Here is a 21,021-nt window from a genome sequence, read left to right on the forward strand (position 1 = left end):
ATTATTTTGAAACAAGGTCTAAGTTGCTTAGAGCCTTGCTAACTTGATGAGGCTGAACTCAAAACTTGTGATCTTTCTGCTTCAGCCCTCCAAATCACTGGGATTACAGGTATGTGCCACCTTGCCTGGCAAGGAACTAGTTTTAATAATGTATCTCATTCAAGGTTTCATGATAACTGTGGCAGGAATGATTTCCCCTGCACAATAGTGATGGCTAATGGCTCCTATCCCTGTCTTTTCTGCCAAAAAACCGCCCAAGCATTTCTTTGATTCAACACTATTATAAGCAACATATTTGTTTATAATACTTATCATTCATATATATATCTTACATAAGGGTTGCAAAGATAGAACTCCTTAGTGATCACCAATCTGACAATTGGAGTTTTGGTCTCTCATGACCTTGATACATTTGAACAGTATTTGTCAAGTATTTTGTAAAATGTCCTCAACTTGGGTTTGTATGATGTTTTTCACATGATTTAGATTGAGGTTGTGGATTTGAAGAAAGACTATCACAAATGTGACGTACACTTCTCAAATCATATTTTGGGGTACTTGATATTGTTTTATTAGAGGTGATTCAAACTTTGATCACTTGGCTAAGTGGGGGCTACCAGGTTTCTCCACCTTTCCTTTTTTATATCCATGGAGTATTTTTATTTTATTTATTTTCTATTTTTAAAAATATTTTTTAGATGTTGATGAACCTTTATTTTATTCATTTATTTATATGTGATGCTGAGAATTGAACCCAGTGCTTTACGCATGCTAGGCAAGCACTCCACCACTGAGCCACAGCCACAGCCCCATAGAGTATTTTTAACCTGTAGAATAACTCTATAGGTTTGATTAACCCCACTTAAGACAAATTTGTTGTATTTTTAGTTAAATCACTGAAAACTCACAGAATGTAAATAGATTATCTATTTTATTTAACAAATAAGGAAACCAAAGCCCAAAGAGGCTTGATGGCATGGTCAGGATCAGTGAGACCCCACCTCTAAATAAAATATAAAATAGTGCTGGGGATGTGACTCAGTGATTGAGTGCCCCTGCTTATTGTAGAACCAAGCCCCAGGTCCCCTGACTTGCAATGAAGAAGCAAATGCATGACCAAGACTTCATTAATGGAATTAGGTATAAGATCTCCAGATCCTCACTTAGTCATGGCTTCCTTCCTTAATTAGGGAGGAATCAATACCATCAGCACTGCTGGAAACAACTGTCAAGAAACAGTTGCCCAACTCTGTGTGACTTGCCACAGCACTGCAACCTTTTAGCAAGGAAGGTTATAAAACGAGCAGATCAGATATCAGGTGCCAGTGTCTCCTTATCTGTATTTCTCCTAGAACGCTGCTGTATACCATTGTTTGTGGCTAATTTGGTAGTCTGTTTCCAGTATTGCTACTGATAGCTTCCTACCCCACGTCCACCAGGCTGAGAAGTTATTTTAGTTAAAGTGCCTTCTGGAATTTTGCTAACCATTTGAAGGTTTTAGTAAGTGAAAATCTAAAAATCAGAGTGGAATGCTTGATATTGTCATAGGAATCTCATTACCCATAAGGTTTTTACATGTGGTTAACTATGAACTAAAAACCATATAGCTCTAGCTGGGCATAGTGGTGCGTGCCTGTAATCCCAGTGGTTTAGGAGGCTGAGGCAGGAGGATCACAAGTTCAAAGCCAGCCTCAGCAACTGCGAGGTGCTAAGCAACTCAGTGAGACCCCGTCTCTAAATAAAATATAAAATAGGGCTGGGGATGTTGCTCAGTGATTGAGTGCCCCTGAGTTTGATCTTGGTACAATGTACCCCTCCCTCCCCCCAAAAAACAAAAAACCATATAGCTCTAGGGGAAGGGATGTAGCTCAGTTGCCTAGCATGTGTAAGGCCCTGGTTTTGATCCCCAGAACCATATAAATAAAATAAATAAATACCCTCCAGATATTTGTGTTTTGATTGCTTCTGCTGCCTATCATTATGATTTACTGATATTGAAGGAGATGTGAAAGTGAAAGTGAAGGAATCCTGCAGACTGAATTCTGTTGTTTTCCCTAAACCCAAGGGAATTCTTCTATGTAATCATAGCACAACCAGGACAATTACCATGCAATCAAAAGATTCCATCCAAAATGTTGCCAAACTGTCCCAATAATGTTCTTTATAGGTCCAGAATCCAATCCAGGATCACAACTAGGGTCATGTCTCTTTAGTCTCCTTCAATCTGGAACCATTCCCACCTGTGTTTTTGTGTGGCCTTCATGTTTTGGAGAGTATATGTTCTTTGAATTTGAGTTTGTTTTGTTATAACTTTTCTTAGATTAAATTACTCAGTAAATATTTTATCAAAACATTTCCATTGATACATGTAGATTAATCTTTAATGGTTGCATAATATTCCACTACATGGAGGTACTATATTTGGCAAATCATCTATTAAAGGAGGGATGTTACATTTATTTCCAATTTTCTATAGTATAGACCACATTGCAGTTAGTAGCTCTGACCATTTATCTGAAGTGGAACTTCTAGGCTATAGTATGCAAATTTACAATTTTGATACTGCTGCAATCCTGAAAGATGATACTTACTTATAATTTTGTCAATGATGCACAAGAGTGCCTATTTCCCACACTCCCATTAGAACCGGACATTTTCATTCTTTTTTTGGTACTGGGGATTGAACCCAGGGGCACTTAACCATTGAGCCACAGCTACAGGCCTTTTTATTTTGCGACAGGATCTCAATAAGTTGCTTCGGGCCTTGCTAAATTGCTGAGACTAGCTTTGAACTTGAGATTTTCCTGACTTAACCTCTCAAGCCACTGGGATTACAGGTGGGTGCCACGGCACCCAGCTTTCATTCTTTTTAATCTTGGCCAATCAGGCAAAAAATAAATTATTTGATTATTAATAAGGCTGAGCATCTTACATATGCTTATTTTGTCTGTTTAGTTTCTTTTGTGTTTATCTTTGCCCACTTTCCTGTTGGATACTTTTTTTTTTTTAAAGAGAGTGAGAGAGAGAATTTTTTAATATTTATTTTTTAGTTCTCGGCGGACACAACATCTTTGTTTGTATGTGGTGCTGAGGATCGAACCCGGGCCGCACGCATGCCAGGCGAGCGTGCTACCGCTTGAGCCACATCCCCAACCCGGATACTTTCTGTTTTTAAGTGAATTTGTCAATTTATTGCTTGGCTTTTAAGTCTTGAAGGACAGATAAATTATGGATTCATTTGAGCTTTGCTACAATATTTGTTGAAACAATTTAACTTTCTCACATAAAATCCTGTTTCCTGTGAAAACATATCAAGAATTAGCCACAAGATAACTGAATATTGGTAGGTCAACTCAGCTGCACATGGATCTCTGGTATATAGCTTTCCACATAGAAGGCAGGTAAAGTATGAGAAGCAATAAGAGCAGAAAACAAAAACACCAGACAATATTTCTCTGTTGTAAAATGTTTCAGTATAGATTTGGGTCAAGGCAGAGCATTTCCTCACTAACTTTAATAGTTCCTGTTTTCTTTCTTCCTCCAAAGATATTTTAATGGAATAACAGACATGAAATAAATGTTTGTCTAAAGATAGGTCTTAATTATTAAACTTTAATTTCTATTAAAAACCATTATTTAGGCCTTGGGATATAGCTTGATAGTAAAACACTTGCCAAGCATGTTTCAGAATATGGGTTCAATATCTAGCACTACAAACAAAACCCCCATCATTAATAAAAATAACAATAACAACAATAAAACTCCATCATTTATATTAGGAAAGAGCATTGGTTTTCAGGCTATGTTTTATTTTAGGTTGGCAAGGGAAAACTGAAGCTAGTATTCATGACTTCAGTTAATTTAGGAGTCTTCTTTTTTCCTTAATTGCAAAACATACACAAATAGGAGCAAAGGATACACATGTAGCTATGTCAGCTTTCATTTGGTGCAAAATTCAAACCTCAACTAATACAGTTAAATGTGACCATCAGAAATGTACAATGTTTACTGCATTTGGGCAGATTCCTATGTCAGAAAAATAAAATTAGAAATAAATACATGCTATCCTCACTTAAAAAAATTTTTTTAGTTGTAGATGGATACAATATCTTTATTTTTATTTGTTTATTTTTTATGTGGTGCTGAGGATTGAACCCAGGGCCTCATGCATGTGAGGCAAGCACTCTACCACTGAGCTACAACCCCAGTCTCCTATATTCACTTTTTAATCAATATAATCTATCAGTTAACCAATCACAGCCAACAGTTACTGAAAGTCAAGTGTAAAGGTGCTCTAGCAGATATAAGAGAAATATAACATGCTTTTAAGAAACAGAGAATCTATCAAGAAAAGACAGACATACTTGAGACATTATGGTACAATCCCTGAGAATGCATAATACACCACAATTATATGTGGGACAGCATTTCAGAGAATGGCAAAATCACTACTAATGGGCACTGAAGAGTTGGGGTGCGAGGGTGGTTACAGTGTGTGGAAAAGTGAGATTTAAATTGGGTCTGAAAGGGTGGTAAGATTTGTCTGGGTGGAGGGAGGATGCTGCAGCTCAGGTAGGGGAAGGCACAGAGGTGACATTTTAAGTAGCTAAGTGGAGGAAGACTGATAAGAAAGTGTGCATGCTGAGAGTACTGAGGAGTTGAGGCTGTCCCAACAGATGCTGTGGTAGGCAACAGAAAATTATTGGGGTCTCCAGAGCAGAGATCATTGTGATCCAACTGGTATGTTGTAATGTTCTACTCCATGCCAAGCTATATTGGAGCCTGAAGCAAAAGGAAAACTCAATAATCCTGAGGCTATCTTTATAAAAGATTTTGATGGTTTTGTTCAGCATGACTTTTACAATAATTACAATTTTTAAAAACAGTACATTAAAATACTTCTTATCATGCCTGAAGCAAGTGCCTCACTTGCCTTCTCCTATTCCCAGCCTTGTTCTCTATTTTTGAAGTTCAGTGGTGAGGACATGGGTATTTATTGCATTATTATTAATTAGAGCTTACTCATTTTTTTAGAGCTTACTCATATTATCAATATCCTTAGGCAAGTAGACAGTATTTAATAAAAACAATCAAATAATTTAAATTTTAAGAAGATTAATTTAGAACTTTTGAGCCTGAGAAGCAGGAAAGGGAAAATAATCCTTTGTGCTCCCGAGTAAATCTCTAGGGCAGAACAGGTCCCCACTGTTGTAGGGTATGCAGTACACACAGAGAGGGTTATCTTAACCATGTCAATGTAGGCAAACGATAACTGTGGCACCAGACACTATTGTCCATTTGGAGACTGGGCAACTTCCCTGCTGTAGCCAGAGTGAATCTGCCACATTGGCCTGAGGCAAGCCCAATAAATGGGCCACTTGGGTAGGCTTGGCACACCTAAAAATCCATCCAGTCCTGCTCAAAAAGAGGCCACTCACTGGCCCACAGAGCTTACTACAGGGCCATAGTCCAAGAGGCAAGGAAAATTCACCAACTCTATCAATGTCTCAGGGCTTTGTGGGTACGTAGGAAGAGTCGTATTTGTAAAAAGAGTCTCAATCATTAATCATCTTAAAATATGAAATCTATTGTCCATTAGTATATAAGTGACTAATGCAAGATTATTTTTAGCTAAGGAAACCAATTAGATTGCAGCACAAATCTTAAAAGAGGCCAAGGGAAGAACTGAAAATATGCAGGCAGCTCCTTCTGAGCAACACCAGGGGAGCTTCTTTGTCATTTGATGTGGACCTCCCAGTCACAGCCAATATTCAATGAAAGCTTCTCCAGGTTCAGGGTGGACATTTTGTCACAATACATAAAAGCCACAGGCTGATCTTTACCATCTACATAGCAAGACAAAAAAAAGAGGAAAAGTTTGACATATACTTAGGAGGGAAAAATATATTCTTCAAATCTGACATATTTTCTGACTCTATCATAAAAACTTACTTAGAAGAATCTAATTTTTGTGTGTGCGTATGTGTGGTGCTGGGGACAGTACCTAGGGCCTTGCAGGCAACGTTGCCAGGCAAGCTCTCTACCCTGAGCTACGTGTCTCGCCTGAGAATCTAATTTAATAGCACTTAATTTTTTTTTAGTTACAAGTAGATATAATACCTTTATTTAATTTATTTATATGTGGTGCTGAGGATCGAACTCAATGCCTCACATGTGCTAGGTGAGCACTCTACCACTGAGCCACAACCTCAGCCCTAATAGCACTTTTTTTTAAGAGAGAGAGAGAAAGAGAGAGAGAGAGAGAGAGAGAGAGAGAGAGAGAATTTTTTAAATACTTATTTTTCAGTTTTCAGTGGACACAAAATCTTTATTTTATTTTTATGTGGTGCTGAGGATCGAGCCCAGCGCCCTGCGCATGCCAGGCGAGTGCGTTACCGCTTGAGCCACATCCCCAGCCCCCTAATAGCACTTTTACTCATGAATTTCTATGATTTTTTTTTAAACCATGAAAAACCTTCATTGTTTTGAATACATCCCTGGTTGAAAAGACAGTTTGACAAAGTGATGTGCCCAAGCAATTCAGTAGGTAAGGAAGGATATAATTCCCATCCTATGCCCCTCCATAAACTCCATCAACATGGGCAGGATTCACCAAGGCTTCAGATATCTAGATTTTTTAAAATTTGTTTTTTAGTTGTAGATGGACCATAATACCTTTATTTTATTTATTTTTATGTGGTGCTGTAGATCAAACCCAGTGCCTCACATTTGCTAGGCAAGTGCTCTACCACTGTGCTCCAGCTCCAGCACCCAGATATCTAAGGATTAAAAAAGCATTCAGAAATACCTAAACTACTAAGTCAAGCCCCAAACAATTTCCCTTAGAAAAAATAAGGCAGGAAGCAAGAAGAAAGACCAGAATGGTCTTACTCACTATAGAGACTAGAATACTTGACCTCCACCAGTAAGTGCAGAGTCCATTTGAGCTAGACTCATGTTAGTTTAGAAACTAAGCATTTCCTCATGTCAGATACTTTCATGTTTACAAAAACAAATGCTGAGGTAAGAACGAACTGTTTCCTCACCAGATGAGTGGGTAGTCACAGAAGATGGCTTCTTCTTGAGGCCTAAGAACAAGATCTGCTCCACCACACATTTGCTGAGATAACGACCCCTCTCATCTGCACAACTGGAATAGATATAAATGGATTTAGGAGAAGAAGGATGGGGATTTGAATTAGTCACAGATCAAAATCTCTTATGAGTTCCCTTCCATCTGTCCCTATGGAATCATGATTCATTCAGGGTCATATTGACCATGATGAAGAGATGAAAAAAGATGACTCTATGCCAAGGACTAACAAACCACTGGCCAAATCAATCTCCCTTTAACACCATTTGAGAAAATCACAGAAGTACACAAAAATCACAAATGTAACTGGGATATTATAACAAATTATAAGAAATCAGGCACTTAATGAGTTGGTGGAAGGAATTATAAAAGCCCAAATTGCACTTTTTTTTAGTTTTTAGGTAGTGGGGAATGAAATGAACATTAAAAAAGGAACACTCATGGAAGAGTAACTGAAAAATGTCCCAATTCATTTCTTTAAATAATAACCAAAAACAGCAATGCATTTATTTGAGGATGCCTAAATATAGTATAAGTTATTTAAAAAAAACACACAGCTTCTTTAGCTGCTATTACCTGTTGATCAAAACACTGGAACAGAATGAAAATTTTCTGTGCAAGAATTGGTTCTGGTGGAGATACTGAAATGAATGGCCATCGTCGAGATATAACTCCCCCACTGCAGAACCCTGTTAAGTGAATCAGGGAACATGTTTTATGTAATAGGAAAAGAATGTCAGCTCCCAAAGGGACATAATTTTGAAAATGTGAAAACTTATGTCAAACAAAAACTTAGATTTGCTACAGTTTGAATATGGAATGGCCCCAAAGTCCCATGTGTTGGTCCTCAGCCCATGGTGTTATTGAGAGGCACAGGAACATTTAAGAAGTGGGATATAGTGGTGGTCTTCAGGTCATTGGGATTGTGCCTTTTGAAGGAGACTGTGGGGACCCCTGGGTGGCTCTGCTCTGCCATGTACTCCCCATCATGATGTGCTACCTCACCTAGGCCCCAAAGCAATGAGGCCAACTGAAATATTTTCCAAAAGTGAGCTAAAATAACCCTTTTATTTTTATAAGTTAATTATCTCAGGTATTTGTTTTAGCATAGAAAGTTAACTAGCAATATTTAAGCTGCACAAAGTAGTCATACAAATATCTAATATATTCAATACCCAATCACTCTCAAATAGATAATGAAACAATATGAATAGAGAAGTCACATAAGAGGTGCACAAAGAATTAAACCTTGCTGGAAGAAATTTAAACTATGAAGTATGGTCAGGGGCATCCCTGAAAACACTATCCCAGAATGTGACAACAAGGTCAAGAAGGTTCACAGAATAAAACTGATGTTAAAAAAAATCAGAATATAATGGATGAGGATCAACTATCTCTAGATCTTCCATTTCGAGAAAGGTATCTGGTGCCTACTCTTTTCGGCAGAAGGGCCCCTTTGCATATCATACAATGTCATAGCACTCCATATGGCAGATTAAGATTATTGGCAATACTTGATGTGCAATGGATCTCTAGTATTTTGCATTTATTCTGGAATTTCACATGGGTCCCAAATCCCTAGTTTGGCCCACAAAGACATGCCTAAATGAAACAGAAAAGAAAGCTATAACTTAATTATTTTACAATGCTAATATAAATAAGGATAAGTATTATTATAATACAAGTAAAAATTTATATTTGGCCCTATATTTTGGCACATGGCCAGGAGAGAAGTCTGATACAGGTTTCATATGGCTTAAAAGATCTTCTCAAAAGGACAAATCAGATCTCGATCCTACCAGGCTTTACTCGGGGAGATTTCAGTTGTTTGAGTTACTTGATGAGAAGTCATTTAGTGGGGTTGGGGTCCCTGAAGTGGTCCATAGTCACAGGTACCCTTCTGTGAGAGAATGAGTTTCAGAGCTAATACACAGACTATGATCTAATGAGCTTTTAACCCAGCAGTAATCACTGCTCAGCTAAAAAGAACCAACAGTCAACTGTTCAAGAAAGACATTTTCCTCTTTCCCCAAGTTCTTTTAAGACAATTCCAAGAAGGGCAGACTAGCTAGGCAATAATTCAGAAATTATTTAAAACTTTGATTTCTAGATAAACACTAGAAGTACCTATCTCCATTGGTGGGGCTCACCACTTTTACATGCTATCAGACTTTTTGAAAGACTATAAAGAGACACAGAAGTAATAAAAAGTGTAACCTGTTTTCCCAAATACCTCAGTGCTGACAGCAACCCGGAGTCCAAATGAGGAATTAGTCATCCAGCCTGTGGATTTTCCTATAGTTGTCTTTATTGGTACCACACTTCCACTGCGTTGAAATACTGGTATCTACAGCAGAACAACAATAACAGGAAAGGTATTTGTATAAGGAAATTTCAAAGTAGAATTTAAAAATATTTCATTATATAAGATTCCACTCTTTATAAGTATAGACTCTAGGGCAAGATAAATTTGTGGGCACAGAGGTAGTATATGTGGGGATCCTGGCATTAAAAGGAAAGAGCACAGCAACAAAAAAGTGGTTCACTTTCCAATTACTAGGGAAGCTGACTACCCTTCATTAATTTATCACATATACTTGTTTTTGCTGCTTTTTCTTTTTCTTTTCTTGTTTTCTTTGCAGACTGTGAACTGAATCCACGGTCCTGCACATGAAGGCAAGTGCTCTACCACTGAGCTTCATCCTTAGCCCTTTGTGGGACGGAGTCTTGCTAAGTTATCCAGGCTGGCCTGGAACCTGTGATTCAGCCTCCTATGTAGCTGGGATTACAGGTGTGCACTAACATGTCCAGCTACTGTTTTTTCTTTTAAATGATGAATTTTATTTTGCACACTCTATAACTGGCCTTTCCTATGTTGTAGTTTAACATTCTCATAAATTGTAATAAACATGTTTACTTCTAGAGCCTTGCTAAAGACTTAATTTTTCTAAGTGGTGTATGTATGTATATGTAAAGTATTTCTTGGTTTGGGGAGATGACTTTTGTTCTTTATCACTGCACCAGAATACTTTTTGCTCTCTGTTTCTCTGGATCACCAGAATGACTGACTGAATTCTGAGGGTGGATTTGTGAAACTGCTTCTGTTATAGCTGGGCATGGTGGTGCATACCTGTAATCCCAGAGGCCCAGGAGGCTGAGGCAGGAGGATTACAAGCCCGAGACCAGCCTCAGCATCTGAGCAAGGCCCTCACCAATTTAGGGAGACCCTATTCAAAAAAATAAAAAGGGCTGAACCTGTGGCTCAGTGATAAAGCACCTCTGGGTTCAATCCTCAGTACCCCCCCCCCCCCGCAAAAAAGAAAAAAAACCTCAGCCACCACCAAAAAAGCAAACACCCCCCCACAAACTGCTTTTCTTATACATATCATCAAGGGTAATTTAAGTGACTCTAACAACATCGTGTGAGCATGGCCCTCAGCTCTCAATCTTCTGGAATGCCACTTGGCAGGGAAAGCCTGGTAAGAATCACATGAGGACTTGTACTTTGCTGTGGTAAAGTGTTAGCAAGGAGAAGAGTAGAAGAACATATATGAAGTTGATAGTGAGGATGAAGTAGTTAAAATGTCCCCCATACCTAATTCGTAGTAGGCAACAAGAAGTAAAGAACATCTTATTCCTCCCCACATCTCCCTCTCTAATTGGCCAATCTCTCTGTTCTGTTTTTCTTTATTGTTTTTTTGCTTGTTTGTTTGTTTTTAAGAGTACAGTGTTAAGTTAAAGTGGAATGGGCTCTAGATGAGGAATCAGCAGACTTGGGAGCTTGTCTCATTTCTCCCAAGATTTCTCCTACAATCCAGCTGTCATCCTGGATAGATAAGTTACCTGTAAGTGTAAGGTATTTAAGTAGATGATTATTAAGGTTTTTCTCTAGATCTGAAAGTTAATATCCAAAATAACTTTCTTTGTTTTTAATACCTTTATTTTATTTATTTATTTTTATATGGTGCTGAGGATCAAACCCAGTGCTTCACATGTACAAGGCAAGTATTCCATCACTAAGCCACCACCCAGCCCCTGAAATTATTTTCTTTATAAAAAAATCACTGCTGATAATTTAAAAAAATCACATCACTGCCTATTTATTAATCTTCACTCTACTCAGGGACTATGACAGTGCTATGATTTAGCTATAGGAAGGAACTTCCCTTTGGAAACTCAAAACAGCCTGGATAGGCAGGCCCCTTTGATGCTAACGTCATACTGATATTACTCCCTTGGGCTGAGAGGCCCAGGATCATGCCTGAAAATTCATGTTTTTAACTTAGTCTTGTAGAAGGACATTCTATATGGCATGCGTTATAATCACTGCATTTTCTGTTTTTAGTATTACTTTTCTTAGACACACAAATGTAAACATATGGGTAAGAGTTGTTTTTATCCCCGATATTTCATAGAAATTTCATTCTAAGACATTTTTCTTCACATTTTAACAGCATTATTGATATAATCATATATATTTCACATTTAGAGTATACAGTTAAATAGGCTTCAGTATATTGGTCTTGCAACCCTTACCACTATTGATTTTAGAATATTCTGATACCCAAAAAAGAAATCTGTACCAAGTAGCAGTCACTCTTCATCATACCCCAATTCCTTGCCCTGCCCCAGCCCTAAGCAACTACTTACTAATCTAATTTCCGTTTCTATATGTATATGTTATTATGCAGAACACTAACATTCTTGGTTTTATGATACAGGCACACAATATAGACTGAAGGTCAGTATCCCCCTAAAATTCATTTGTTGAAGTCCAGTCCCCAAGGTGATTATATTTGGAGATAGGACCTCTTTGGAGATGATTATGTAAAATGAGATCACAGTGGTGAGGCCCTGATACGATAGGAACAGTGTCTTTATAAGAAGAGACAGGAAGGGGTTAGGGCTGGGGCTCAGTGGTAGAGTACTTGCCTAGCACATGTGAAGCACTGGCTCGGATCCTCAGTACCACACAAAAATAAAGGTATTGGGTCCATCTATAACTAGAAATATATTTTTTTAAAAAAAGGAGAGACAGAAAGTGCCTCATTAGGAACTGCATCAACTGGCATTCTCATCTGATCTGGAAATAGAAATTTCACAAGTGTGAGGAAATTAATTTCTGCTGTTTAAGTCACCAAGTTGTGGTATTTTGTCACAGCAATCAGAGCAGACAAATACAACACAGGTAGAAATAATAGTCTGAAAATAACTTACACTATCCAAGGCAACTGGAATCTTCACGGTACATCCTCCTTTCCAATGAGCAAATGTCTTAGAGTGATACCAGATCTAAAACAGACCCCAGTGAGAAAGAGTTTATGAGCAACTCTGCTCACAACTTACTGATTAAAATATTCACTTAACTGCATTTCAAATAACCAGAAACTAAAATAAATGGAGATAAGTGGGGGTTTTTGTTTGTTTTTGTTTCATTGTGGTATGGGGAAGTATTTTTTTAATTATTTATTTATTTGGGAGGGAACTGGGGATTGAACCCAGAAGTGCTTTACCACTGAGCTACATCTCCAGCCCCCCCCCCCTTTTTTAAATCTTGGGTAGAAGTTAGGAAGAATATGTGTTTTTAAGAAGATCTGAAAGAGTGGGACTTGATGGCTCATGGTTATGATCCTAGCTATTCAGGCAGCTGAGGCAGAACAAGTTCAAGTTTGAGGCCAAGCCGAGCTACTCAGTATAACTCTGACTCAAAATAAAATAAAAAGGACTGAGGATATAGCTCAGAGGCAGATGCTTGCCAAGCACGTCCATGGACCTGGATTTGATCTCTAACATGGGAGGGAAGGAAGGAAGGAGCAAATCTCAAGGGACTATGACTAATTAATTTAATAAAGGTCATTTGTTTGCCCATCTGTACATTCAAAAGTAATTACACCTGTAATCCCAGCAGCTCAGGAGGCTGAGACAGGAGGATCATAGTTCAAAGCCAGCCTCAGCAACAGCGAGGTACTAAGTAACTCAGTGAGACCCTGTCTCTAAGTAAAATTCAAAATAGGGCTGGGGATGAGGCTCAGTGGTTGAGTTTCCCTGAGTTCAATCTCTGGTACCAAAAGAAAAAAGTTATTTGCTAAACAACATAACCACTATGCTGGGTGCTCCACATACATGATAATTAAGATGTCTAATGAGTGAAAAGGCAGTCCTTGACCTCCTGGGTTTTATAGCCCACTTGGATTATAAAAACTTAGTGCTTCTAGCAGTAAATGAAATGACAAAATAGAAAAAAATAACCAAAATAAAGAAAAGCACGTTGCAGGTATAGAGATTGCAAATGAGGCAGCAGAAAAGGAAAATACCAGAGAAAGAATAGATCTGGGATAAAAAAGAATTGAAACATGGATTGCTAATATGGTATCACTTTTTTACACAGTATAATTCAGAGCTAAGGTTCTAATTCTTATATGAGATCTCTATCAAGAGGGAGCCAGTTGCTGAAATATCAAAAAGAGCCTATAAAGTAATTTGATGGAATAAATCCTTAAGATATCATTAGAAGGAGAATGAAAACAAAAACCTTATTTTCTCTCTTTTAGCCAGTATACTTTCTGGCAGCCAGTGTTGCAAGTTCACCTTGTGGGATTACCACATCCTTTATATAGCACAGTTGTTTAGTCTGTTACCATCCTGTTGTGAAGGTGACAGAACTGTGATTTGACCATCATTAGCCATAGTGAACGCTTTTATTTTGGGGGGTTGGGGGGATTACTGGGGACTAAATCCAGGGATGCTTAACCACAGAGTCACATCCCCAGTCCCTTTTATTTTTTTTAAATTTTGAGACAGGGTCTTAATAAGTTGCTTAGGATCTCGCTAAGTTGCTGAGGCTAGCTTTGAACTTGCAGTTCTCCTACCTCAGCTCCTGAGCTGCTGAAATTATAGGCATGTGCCATTGTGCCCAGCTGCCACAGTGAACTCTTAATTCAATAGGGTCAAACCTACTGCAGTCATGATATATTATTCTTGATTGGATTCAATTTATCAATATTTTGTCAAGGATTTTTGAGTCTGTGCTTGTAAGAACATTAGCTTGTTTTCTTTATGTTTCTTTTATATGTCATTATCTGGCTTTCTCTCTCTCCTCTCTAGCTAATCCCAGTAGCTCCAGATAAAGCATTGGTCCCCAATAAAGGTAAACTGATTCAAACAAGGTTTGAGCATTGTCTTGTCTACCACCATAACTGATTAAAATGAGAGATACAAGGTTTGTGCTTTGGTGCCATATCCAAAGATCTCCAATTTAGGAAGGGTATAACTAGTATAAAATTCCACAAAGGACCAAACCCAGAACTCAGTCCCAGGTTCCTAAGCAAGTTCTTGCTGAGTGCCAACTATATACCAGGTATCCACTTAGTTGCTGGGGATGTAATAGTGAACCTAACAGATGAAAATCACTGCCTTCGGTGTTTGAAGTAGTGGGTGTACCAACATGTCCCGTGGTTCCAGCGCTGGTTTTGACCGCCACATTACCATTTTTTCGCCCGAGGGCCGGCTTTACCAAGTAGAATATGCTTTTAAGGCTATAAACCAGGGTGGTCTTACATCAGTAGCTGTCAGAGGGGAAGACTGTGCAGTAATTGTCACACAGAAGAAAGTACCTGACAAATTATTGGATTCCAGCACAGTGACTCACTTATTCAAGATAACTGAAAACATTGGTTGTGTGATGACTGGAATGACAGCTGACAGCAGATCCCAGGTACAAAGGGCACGCTATGAAGCAGCTAATTGGAAATACAAGTATGGCTATGAGATTCCTGTGGACATGCTGTGTAAAAGAATTGCTGATATTTCTCAGGTCTACACACAGAATGCTGAAATGAGGCCACTTGGTTGTTGTATGATTTTAATTGGTATAGATGAAGAACAAGGCCCTCAGGTGTACAAGTGTGATCCTGCAGGTTACTACTGTGGGTTTAAAGCCACTGCAGCAGGAGTTAAACAAACTGAGTCAACCAGCTTCCTTGAAAAAAAAGTGAAGAAGAAATTTGACTGGACATTTGAACAGACAGTAGAAACTGCAATCACATGCCTGTCTACTGTTCTATCAATTGATTTTAAACCTTCAGAAATAGAATTTGGTGTAGTTACAGTTGAAAATCCTAAATTCAGGATTCTTACAGAAGCAGAGATTGATGCTCACCTTGTTGCACTAGCAGAGAGAGACTAGACATTGTCATTAGTTTACCAAATCCATGATGCCACTTGTCTGTGTGTTTGGTAACAACAAACCAACATTATGGAGGCCCTGGATTGAAAAAGGAACCTCTCCCACTGCTACTACTGAAGTAGTTAGGACTCTGTATAAATAAAAACAGTGCTTTTGGAAAAAAAAAAAAAAGAAAACCACTGCCTTCAAGGAGCTCACATTCTAATAGGAGAGGTACATAATAAGAAAATAAGTAAATATACAGAATGTTAGATGGTGGCAAGTCCTGTGAAGAAAGAGAAAGGCTGGAGAGGCCTAGGGAGCACCAGGAGCAATGAGAGAAGTCTATAAACTTAAACAGGTGGTCAGAGACAGCTTTGCTGATGAGATATTTGAGCCCAGACTTGGAGGAGAGGAGATGGGCCCCATATAAATATGGGTAAGAGTGACAGTGTGAACTTCAGACAGCCTGCTCATTTAGTGTGAAGTGTACTGGCCAGCCAGTCAAGATAAAGAAGCAGGTCTGGCAAGAATTTTTTTGGCTTTTTTACCCAACATTTGTGAAGATGTTGCAAGAGAAACAATCACAGAACACTCTGATAAAAAATGAAGGAATATAGTTCAAAGTCACAACAATGTGTTTGCAATGATGAATCATTAGTAAAAATTCTTGGCTAAGTTAGAAAGGGAGCCAGTTTCTCTTAATAGATACCTACTGCTTTGTTAGAATAAACTTGAAAAATTCTCATCAGACATGCTCAGCAGGACCATTTATTTAGCTGTTGCTGCATTTAATGTTTTCCTCAGATTTCTACTTGGCAAGGGAATCTTTGTAAAGATCCCTCAACTTCAGAACTTCAAATTACTGGAGAAACCAAGAGGAAAGACTATAGTTCATAAACATTCTGGAGAAAAACCTGGTTAGTCATATCAATAATAAAAAGTGTAGGTAGCTGAATGGTGGCCACTGAAAAAGAGTCTCTTGACATGGTAGTCTCAGTCCAGTCCAGCACCCTGCATGGCTCTTTCCTCTGTGTGCTGAAGCCTGGAGTGAAGCTCTAGTTCCTGAGGACTCTCCCTAGTCTGTTTCCTTTCTGCTCTTCATTCCACACCCTCTTTCCCTAGTCTGGGGCACCAAGTCTCCGTGGTCTCTGCTCTGCAGAAAAAGGGTTGTCCCTGCTTCACCTTTGTGCTCTGCCTAAGTTCACTGCCCTGGGCTCTGGTAAGCTGGGACAGTTCATATAGTAATAATAACAAATGACAATAACTAATAAGATAGCTAAGGAAGGTAGAGATGATAGAGGGAAGTCATTGTTGATCTTGATCAATTTGGTGAGTACTGGAGATAATTTTTGGTACCAAAATTTAGGATTCAAAGGGAGCCAGAATCAAAGAGCAAAGTTTCTTTTCTTTTTTTTTCTTTTTTGGTACTGGGGATTGAACTCAGGGGCACTCGACCACTGAGCCATATTCCAAGTTCTATTTTGTATTTTATTTAGAGACAGGGTTTCACTGAGTTGCTTAGCACCTCGCCATTGCTGAAGTTTCTTTGAACTTGCAATCCTCCTGTCTCAGCCTCCCGAGCCACTGGGATTACAGGCGTGCGCCACCGTGCCTGGCATAAAGAGCAAAGTTTCTTTATACTTAAGTTTCCCACCAGAGTCTGATACCTCATAGTAGACAAAAGATTTTTTTTTTTTACCCTACCCTCAGTGTGTTTAAGAACTCACTTAAGCAAGTCAGTGTGAAGATGAATTCTGATCCTTCTTGGGGCCATCACCTATTCATTTTTCTATCACCTGGCCTCCATTAATTTCTTATCCTAAGTGGACAGTGTCATGATTTTTAAAAATCATCAGTTATGGCTGGGGTTGTGGCTCAGTGGTAGTGTGCTCGCCTAGCTTGTGTGAGGCACTGGGTTTGATTCTCAGCACCACATAAAAATAAAGACAATAAAGTCCATCAACAACTAAAAAAAAAATCTAAAAAAAATCATCAGTTATTACAGTCATTTGGTGTCTGTTCACCAAAGCATTATGGAGAAATTTAGTTGCTTAAAGAAACAAAGGGATAAGAGAGATGAGACTTGAGATATGTGACTAATTGTTATTAGTCTTACCTCATTTGATCTTGGCAGAAATACATCAACCATGGTGGTTTTTGGTTCTGTGACTGGATGAACCAATAAAGCACTTCCTTAAGAATGGAGAAGAAATAAAATTTAGTGTCATTACGAGAATTCTTTTCCTTTAATTGAACAGTATTGTGGTTTTTATTTTGTTTTGTTTTGGTATGGGGCTTGAAAACAGGGGTTCTTCACCACTGACCTACATCTCCAGCCCTTTTCATTTTTTTTTTTTTTCCTTTTGAGACAGGTCTTGCGAAATTGCTTAGGGCTTGGCTAAATTTCTGAGGCTGGCCTACAACTTGCAAATCTCCTGTCTCAGCCTCCTGAGTAGCTGGGATTACAGGTTATGGGCCACAGTGCCTGGCAAAAAACTACTAGACTGTAAACTTCTGTAAGGCAGAGACTGTGGTGAGTTAAACCAATGATTCATCAGAGAGATGCATTGTTAGAAAGAGGACAGGGGCTCAAATAGGTGACTGTTATTACCCATCATTAATCCATATATGGAATATCAGGATTATAGCAAGGAACCCTGACACAATTTACTACAGTATCATTTTGTGCTTAACTTCTGGTGCACCAATAATCTGAAAGCACCACTGCATCTCTCCATGGCTTTACTGTTTTCTTTGAGTAATGCTGATGATAGTGAGTCCACAACTGTTATCCAGAATTGTGTCACTGTGGCTACTCAGGTTCTTTTGCTTGGGCAGTTATCATTGGGAAGGCTGTAGATGCAAGTATTATTAAATTTTCTTTGATCTTGCCACCATGCAGGTAAAAATTCATCATTTGTAAATTCTTTATTCAATAAACACTGATTGCCAGGCATGTTGATAGGCTCTGGGGATAGAGTGGCAGATAAAACAAGCATGATCCCTGCTTTCATGGAGCTTATAGTAAATGAAGACAGATATTAAAAAGTAATTGTAAGATAGAATTAAGACAAATACCAAAAAAAGCAAACAAAGCAGAAGTTTTTTTTAATGCGACAGATTGACTTTGATGGAGGAGAACAGTCTAAGGTATAAGAAGGCAAGGAGTGGTCAGGGAGGTTTCTCCAAGGCAGTGATTATTGAGACCTAATGTGTAAGGAATTAAACCTAGGAATTTGAACATGCCATCTGAGTGCTCTGCCACTGAGCTACATTCCCAGACCAAGGACTCTATTTTTTTAAATATTTTTTTTTTTAGTTGTTAATGGACCTTTATTTTGTTTATATGTGATGCTGAGAATCGAACCCAGTGCCTCGCACATGCCAGGTAAGCCCTCTACCACTGAGCCCCAGCCCCAGCCCAATGACTCTATTATTTAACACTGGAAGTTTCCATTGTTTGGCATGTGGTTACCTTTTGGGCAACTCAATGTTTAGACTGGCTGTTTGAGCTTTGTCTCTAAGATAATAAACTTCCACGTTCTAGAATTGATGGTTAATCCTTGTTAAAGAGGCCTAATACTGTATATGAAATAAACTCTTCTGGTTCTTTACTATATCTATATGATTTACTTTTTGCCTACTTCCTTCCCTGTAGTGGTCTCAATAGGCTTAGAAGAGTGAACACAAAACAAAAGTTTAAACTATACCTACAAATAGAATGGATTTATTTGATGTTGGTAAGAATAATACTGTGAGTGCTATAATTACAACAGAATAGATCTGCAATCCCACTAATGCATTACAAATCTTGATGAAGGAATTTATTTTAATTTTTTTAGTTTCATTGGGATTAGGATTTTAAAAAGTGCTCTCATAGTAGAAAATTTAATAGAAACATAATTATAGTGTTTGTAATTAATAAATGCTCACCCAGCATGTATTCATCTTCCACACCAAAAGTCTCTAATTCATCTGGGAATTCTATCCACAGAGGCCTGGGAAAGTGAAAAGAATGTTCGTTACATTTTAATGTAATTATATGTTTTTTAAGATTTTTATATTTTTAGTTTAAAAACTATACAAAGGAAACTGGAAAGCACTAAAGAGTCAAGATTCTTTTTCATACAACTCAAGTTTTTATGAGAAATTGCTGTGATTACTTTACATTTTTATTATGTAAAAATGTTCTAAAGTAATATTGAGAATTCTAGTACCTGCCACTTTTCCTTCTGATTGTTGAGCACTAAACACTACTCTAATGGGCAGAGTCAGAGCTTTATGCAAGTCCAAATGCCTAACATCTATGGATATGATTTTATAATGATGATAATTCTGTGCTTTTTAAAAAAAACATGTTTTTAGTTGCAGATGAACACAATACCTTTGTTTATTTATTTTATTTGGTGCTGACGATGGAACTCAGTGCCTCACACATGCAAGACAAGTGCTTTACCGCTGAGCCACAACCCAGCCCCTCTGTGCTGTTTTATTTTTGTGTTTGCTGCTTTCATGCATCACTTAATCACTATATCTTTGAGAAGAACTGATGTTTCTTGTTTCCAAGCTGGCATTATTTTTTGGGGTGTGGTGTTAAGAAATTTTGAGTATTCTTTTTTGATTGTTATTGTTTTGTGTATCTAGGATGTATTTGGGTTCATAAACAATAAAACTGTCAGTATATATCTACCTGGATATCAACTTAATGATTCTAGTCATTTTTCAATTACATGAGGAAAGAATATCTTCTAATAAGCAAAATTTATTTTTAGTTTATTCACCAGCCTTTGTAATAACATATTTCTTTCCTACAGAACAAAACAACAGTATACCTGGGTGATGTCTAGAACCTAAAAGGGAAACTTCTAACAAATATAGATTCTTGAAACATACCCAAAAAGATTCCTAGAAAGTTTTGGAGGTATAGCTTTTAAAATCTATAGTGGAAAGCTCCCCAGGTGATACTGATTTCATCTAAATTTAGGAATTTCTGATCCTGAAGTCTTGGTGAATTGTGTATGCTGGTATGTATCATTCCCTAATCTAGAAAGTTTTTTTTTTATATTTTGCCTTCAAAATAGAGTTAAAATTTATAAACAAATGCTCACCTCAAGCTTGGAACAGTTTAGTCCTAAGAGTAAGATAAAGGAAAGCCTAAGGCTGGCAGGTAAGTTATTCTTTCTGAAAAGATGCTACTGTCAAATAATGGATTCTTTCAGTCACTTCTTTATTCTTTGAGATAGCTCTATTTTTGCCTCTCACCTAGCATGTACATTTAATCACAGTAGTAGGGGGTCTAGTTTTTTTTTAATCTGTCTTCGACAGCCAGAATCACGTGCATAATTGGTAGTCAAGAAGCTCACTGGAACTTGATTAAACGTGAGGCTTTTCTTCACTTTTCCTTTTAAAATCACTGCACAATTAGTCTAGTCCCTAATCATTGTGAGAGAATTAGGCTACTGCAGTCCCTGAATGGATGATGCATTTTTACCTCATGACTGGTTCAGAAGCCACATGTGCATGGTAGAATAGAGAATACAAATAGGGTAGGAGGGTGTAGCGTTCTCTGATGGCTTCTCGGATAAGTCTGGTGTATTCCTCCCCAAAAAGCCAGGGTTCCCGCCGCTTGGTGTTCATGTTAGCATGGCCACGGAAGAAGGGTTGGTAGGCTCCTGCCTGGTACCAACGCACCAGCAGTTCTGCATCTGGATTTCCAATGAAGCCACCCACATCAGCTGGTTAGGAAAGAAAGGCCAAGTAA

At 38.1% G+C, this 21,021-nt stretch overlaps 2 protein-coding genes across 4 annotated transcripts in view; one reads left to right on the forward strand and one right to left on the reverse strand.

The window, feature by feature from the left end:
• Positions 1-3,788: 3,788 nt before the first annotated feature.
• The window catches only part of GANC (glucosidase alpha, neutral C), a 77,578-nt gene continuing 60,345 nt past the window's right edge, over positions 3,789-21,021 (reverse strand). For 2 of the 3 annotated variants that reach the window (XM_081289416.1, XM_081289415.1), the window contains exons 18-25: positions 20,752-20,995; positions 19,194-19,258; positions 17,377-17,453; positions 12,311-12,385; positions 9,327-9,440; positions 7,670-7,782; positions 7,047-7,150; positions 3,789-5,846 (exon numbers count right to left, since the gene is read on the reverse strand). In XM_081289416.1, coding sequence (XP_081145542.1) covers positions 5,737-5,846; positions 7,047-7,150; positions 7,670-7,782; positions 9,327-9,440; positions 12,311-12,385; positions 17,377-17,453; positions 19,194-19,258; positions 20,752-20,995 — 902 coding nt within the window. In that variant the 3' untranslated portion in view covers positions 3,789-5,736. Of the gene's footprint in view, positions 5,847-7,046; positions 7,151-7,669; positions 7,783-9,326; positions 9,441-12,074; positions 12,097-12,310; positions 12,386-17,376; positions 17,454-19,193; positions 19,259-20,751; positions 20,996-21,021 lie in introns of those variants that run through there. The other variant, XM_081289417.1, reaches the window with a different exon arrangement.
• Positions 14,491-15,454, forward strand: LOC308646489 (proteasome subunit alpha type-6-like). Its single transcript, XM_081289430.1, has one exon. It carries the CDS (start codon positions 14,538-14,540, stop codon positions 15,276-15,278), a length of 741 nt encoding a protein of 246 aa, XP_081145556.1. The 5' UTR covers positions 14,491-14,537; the 3' UTR covers positions 15,279-15,454.

The sequence above is a fragment of the Spermophilus citellus genome (genome assembly GCF_964194105.1).
Source record: "Spermophilus citellus genome assembly, chromosome: 4".
NCBI classification, from domain to species: domain Eukaryota; kingdom Metazoa; phylum Chordata; class Mammalia; order Rodentia; family Sciuridae; genus Spermophilus; species Spermophilus citellus.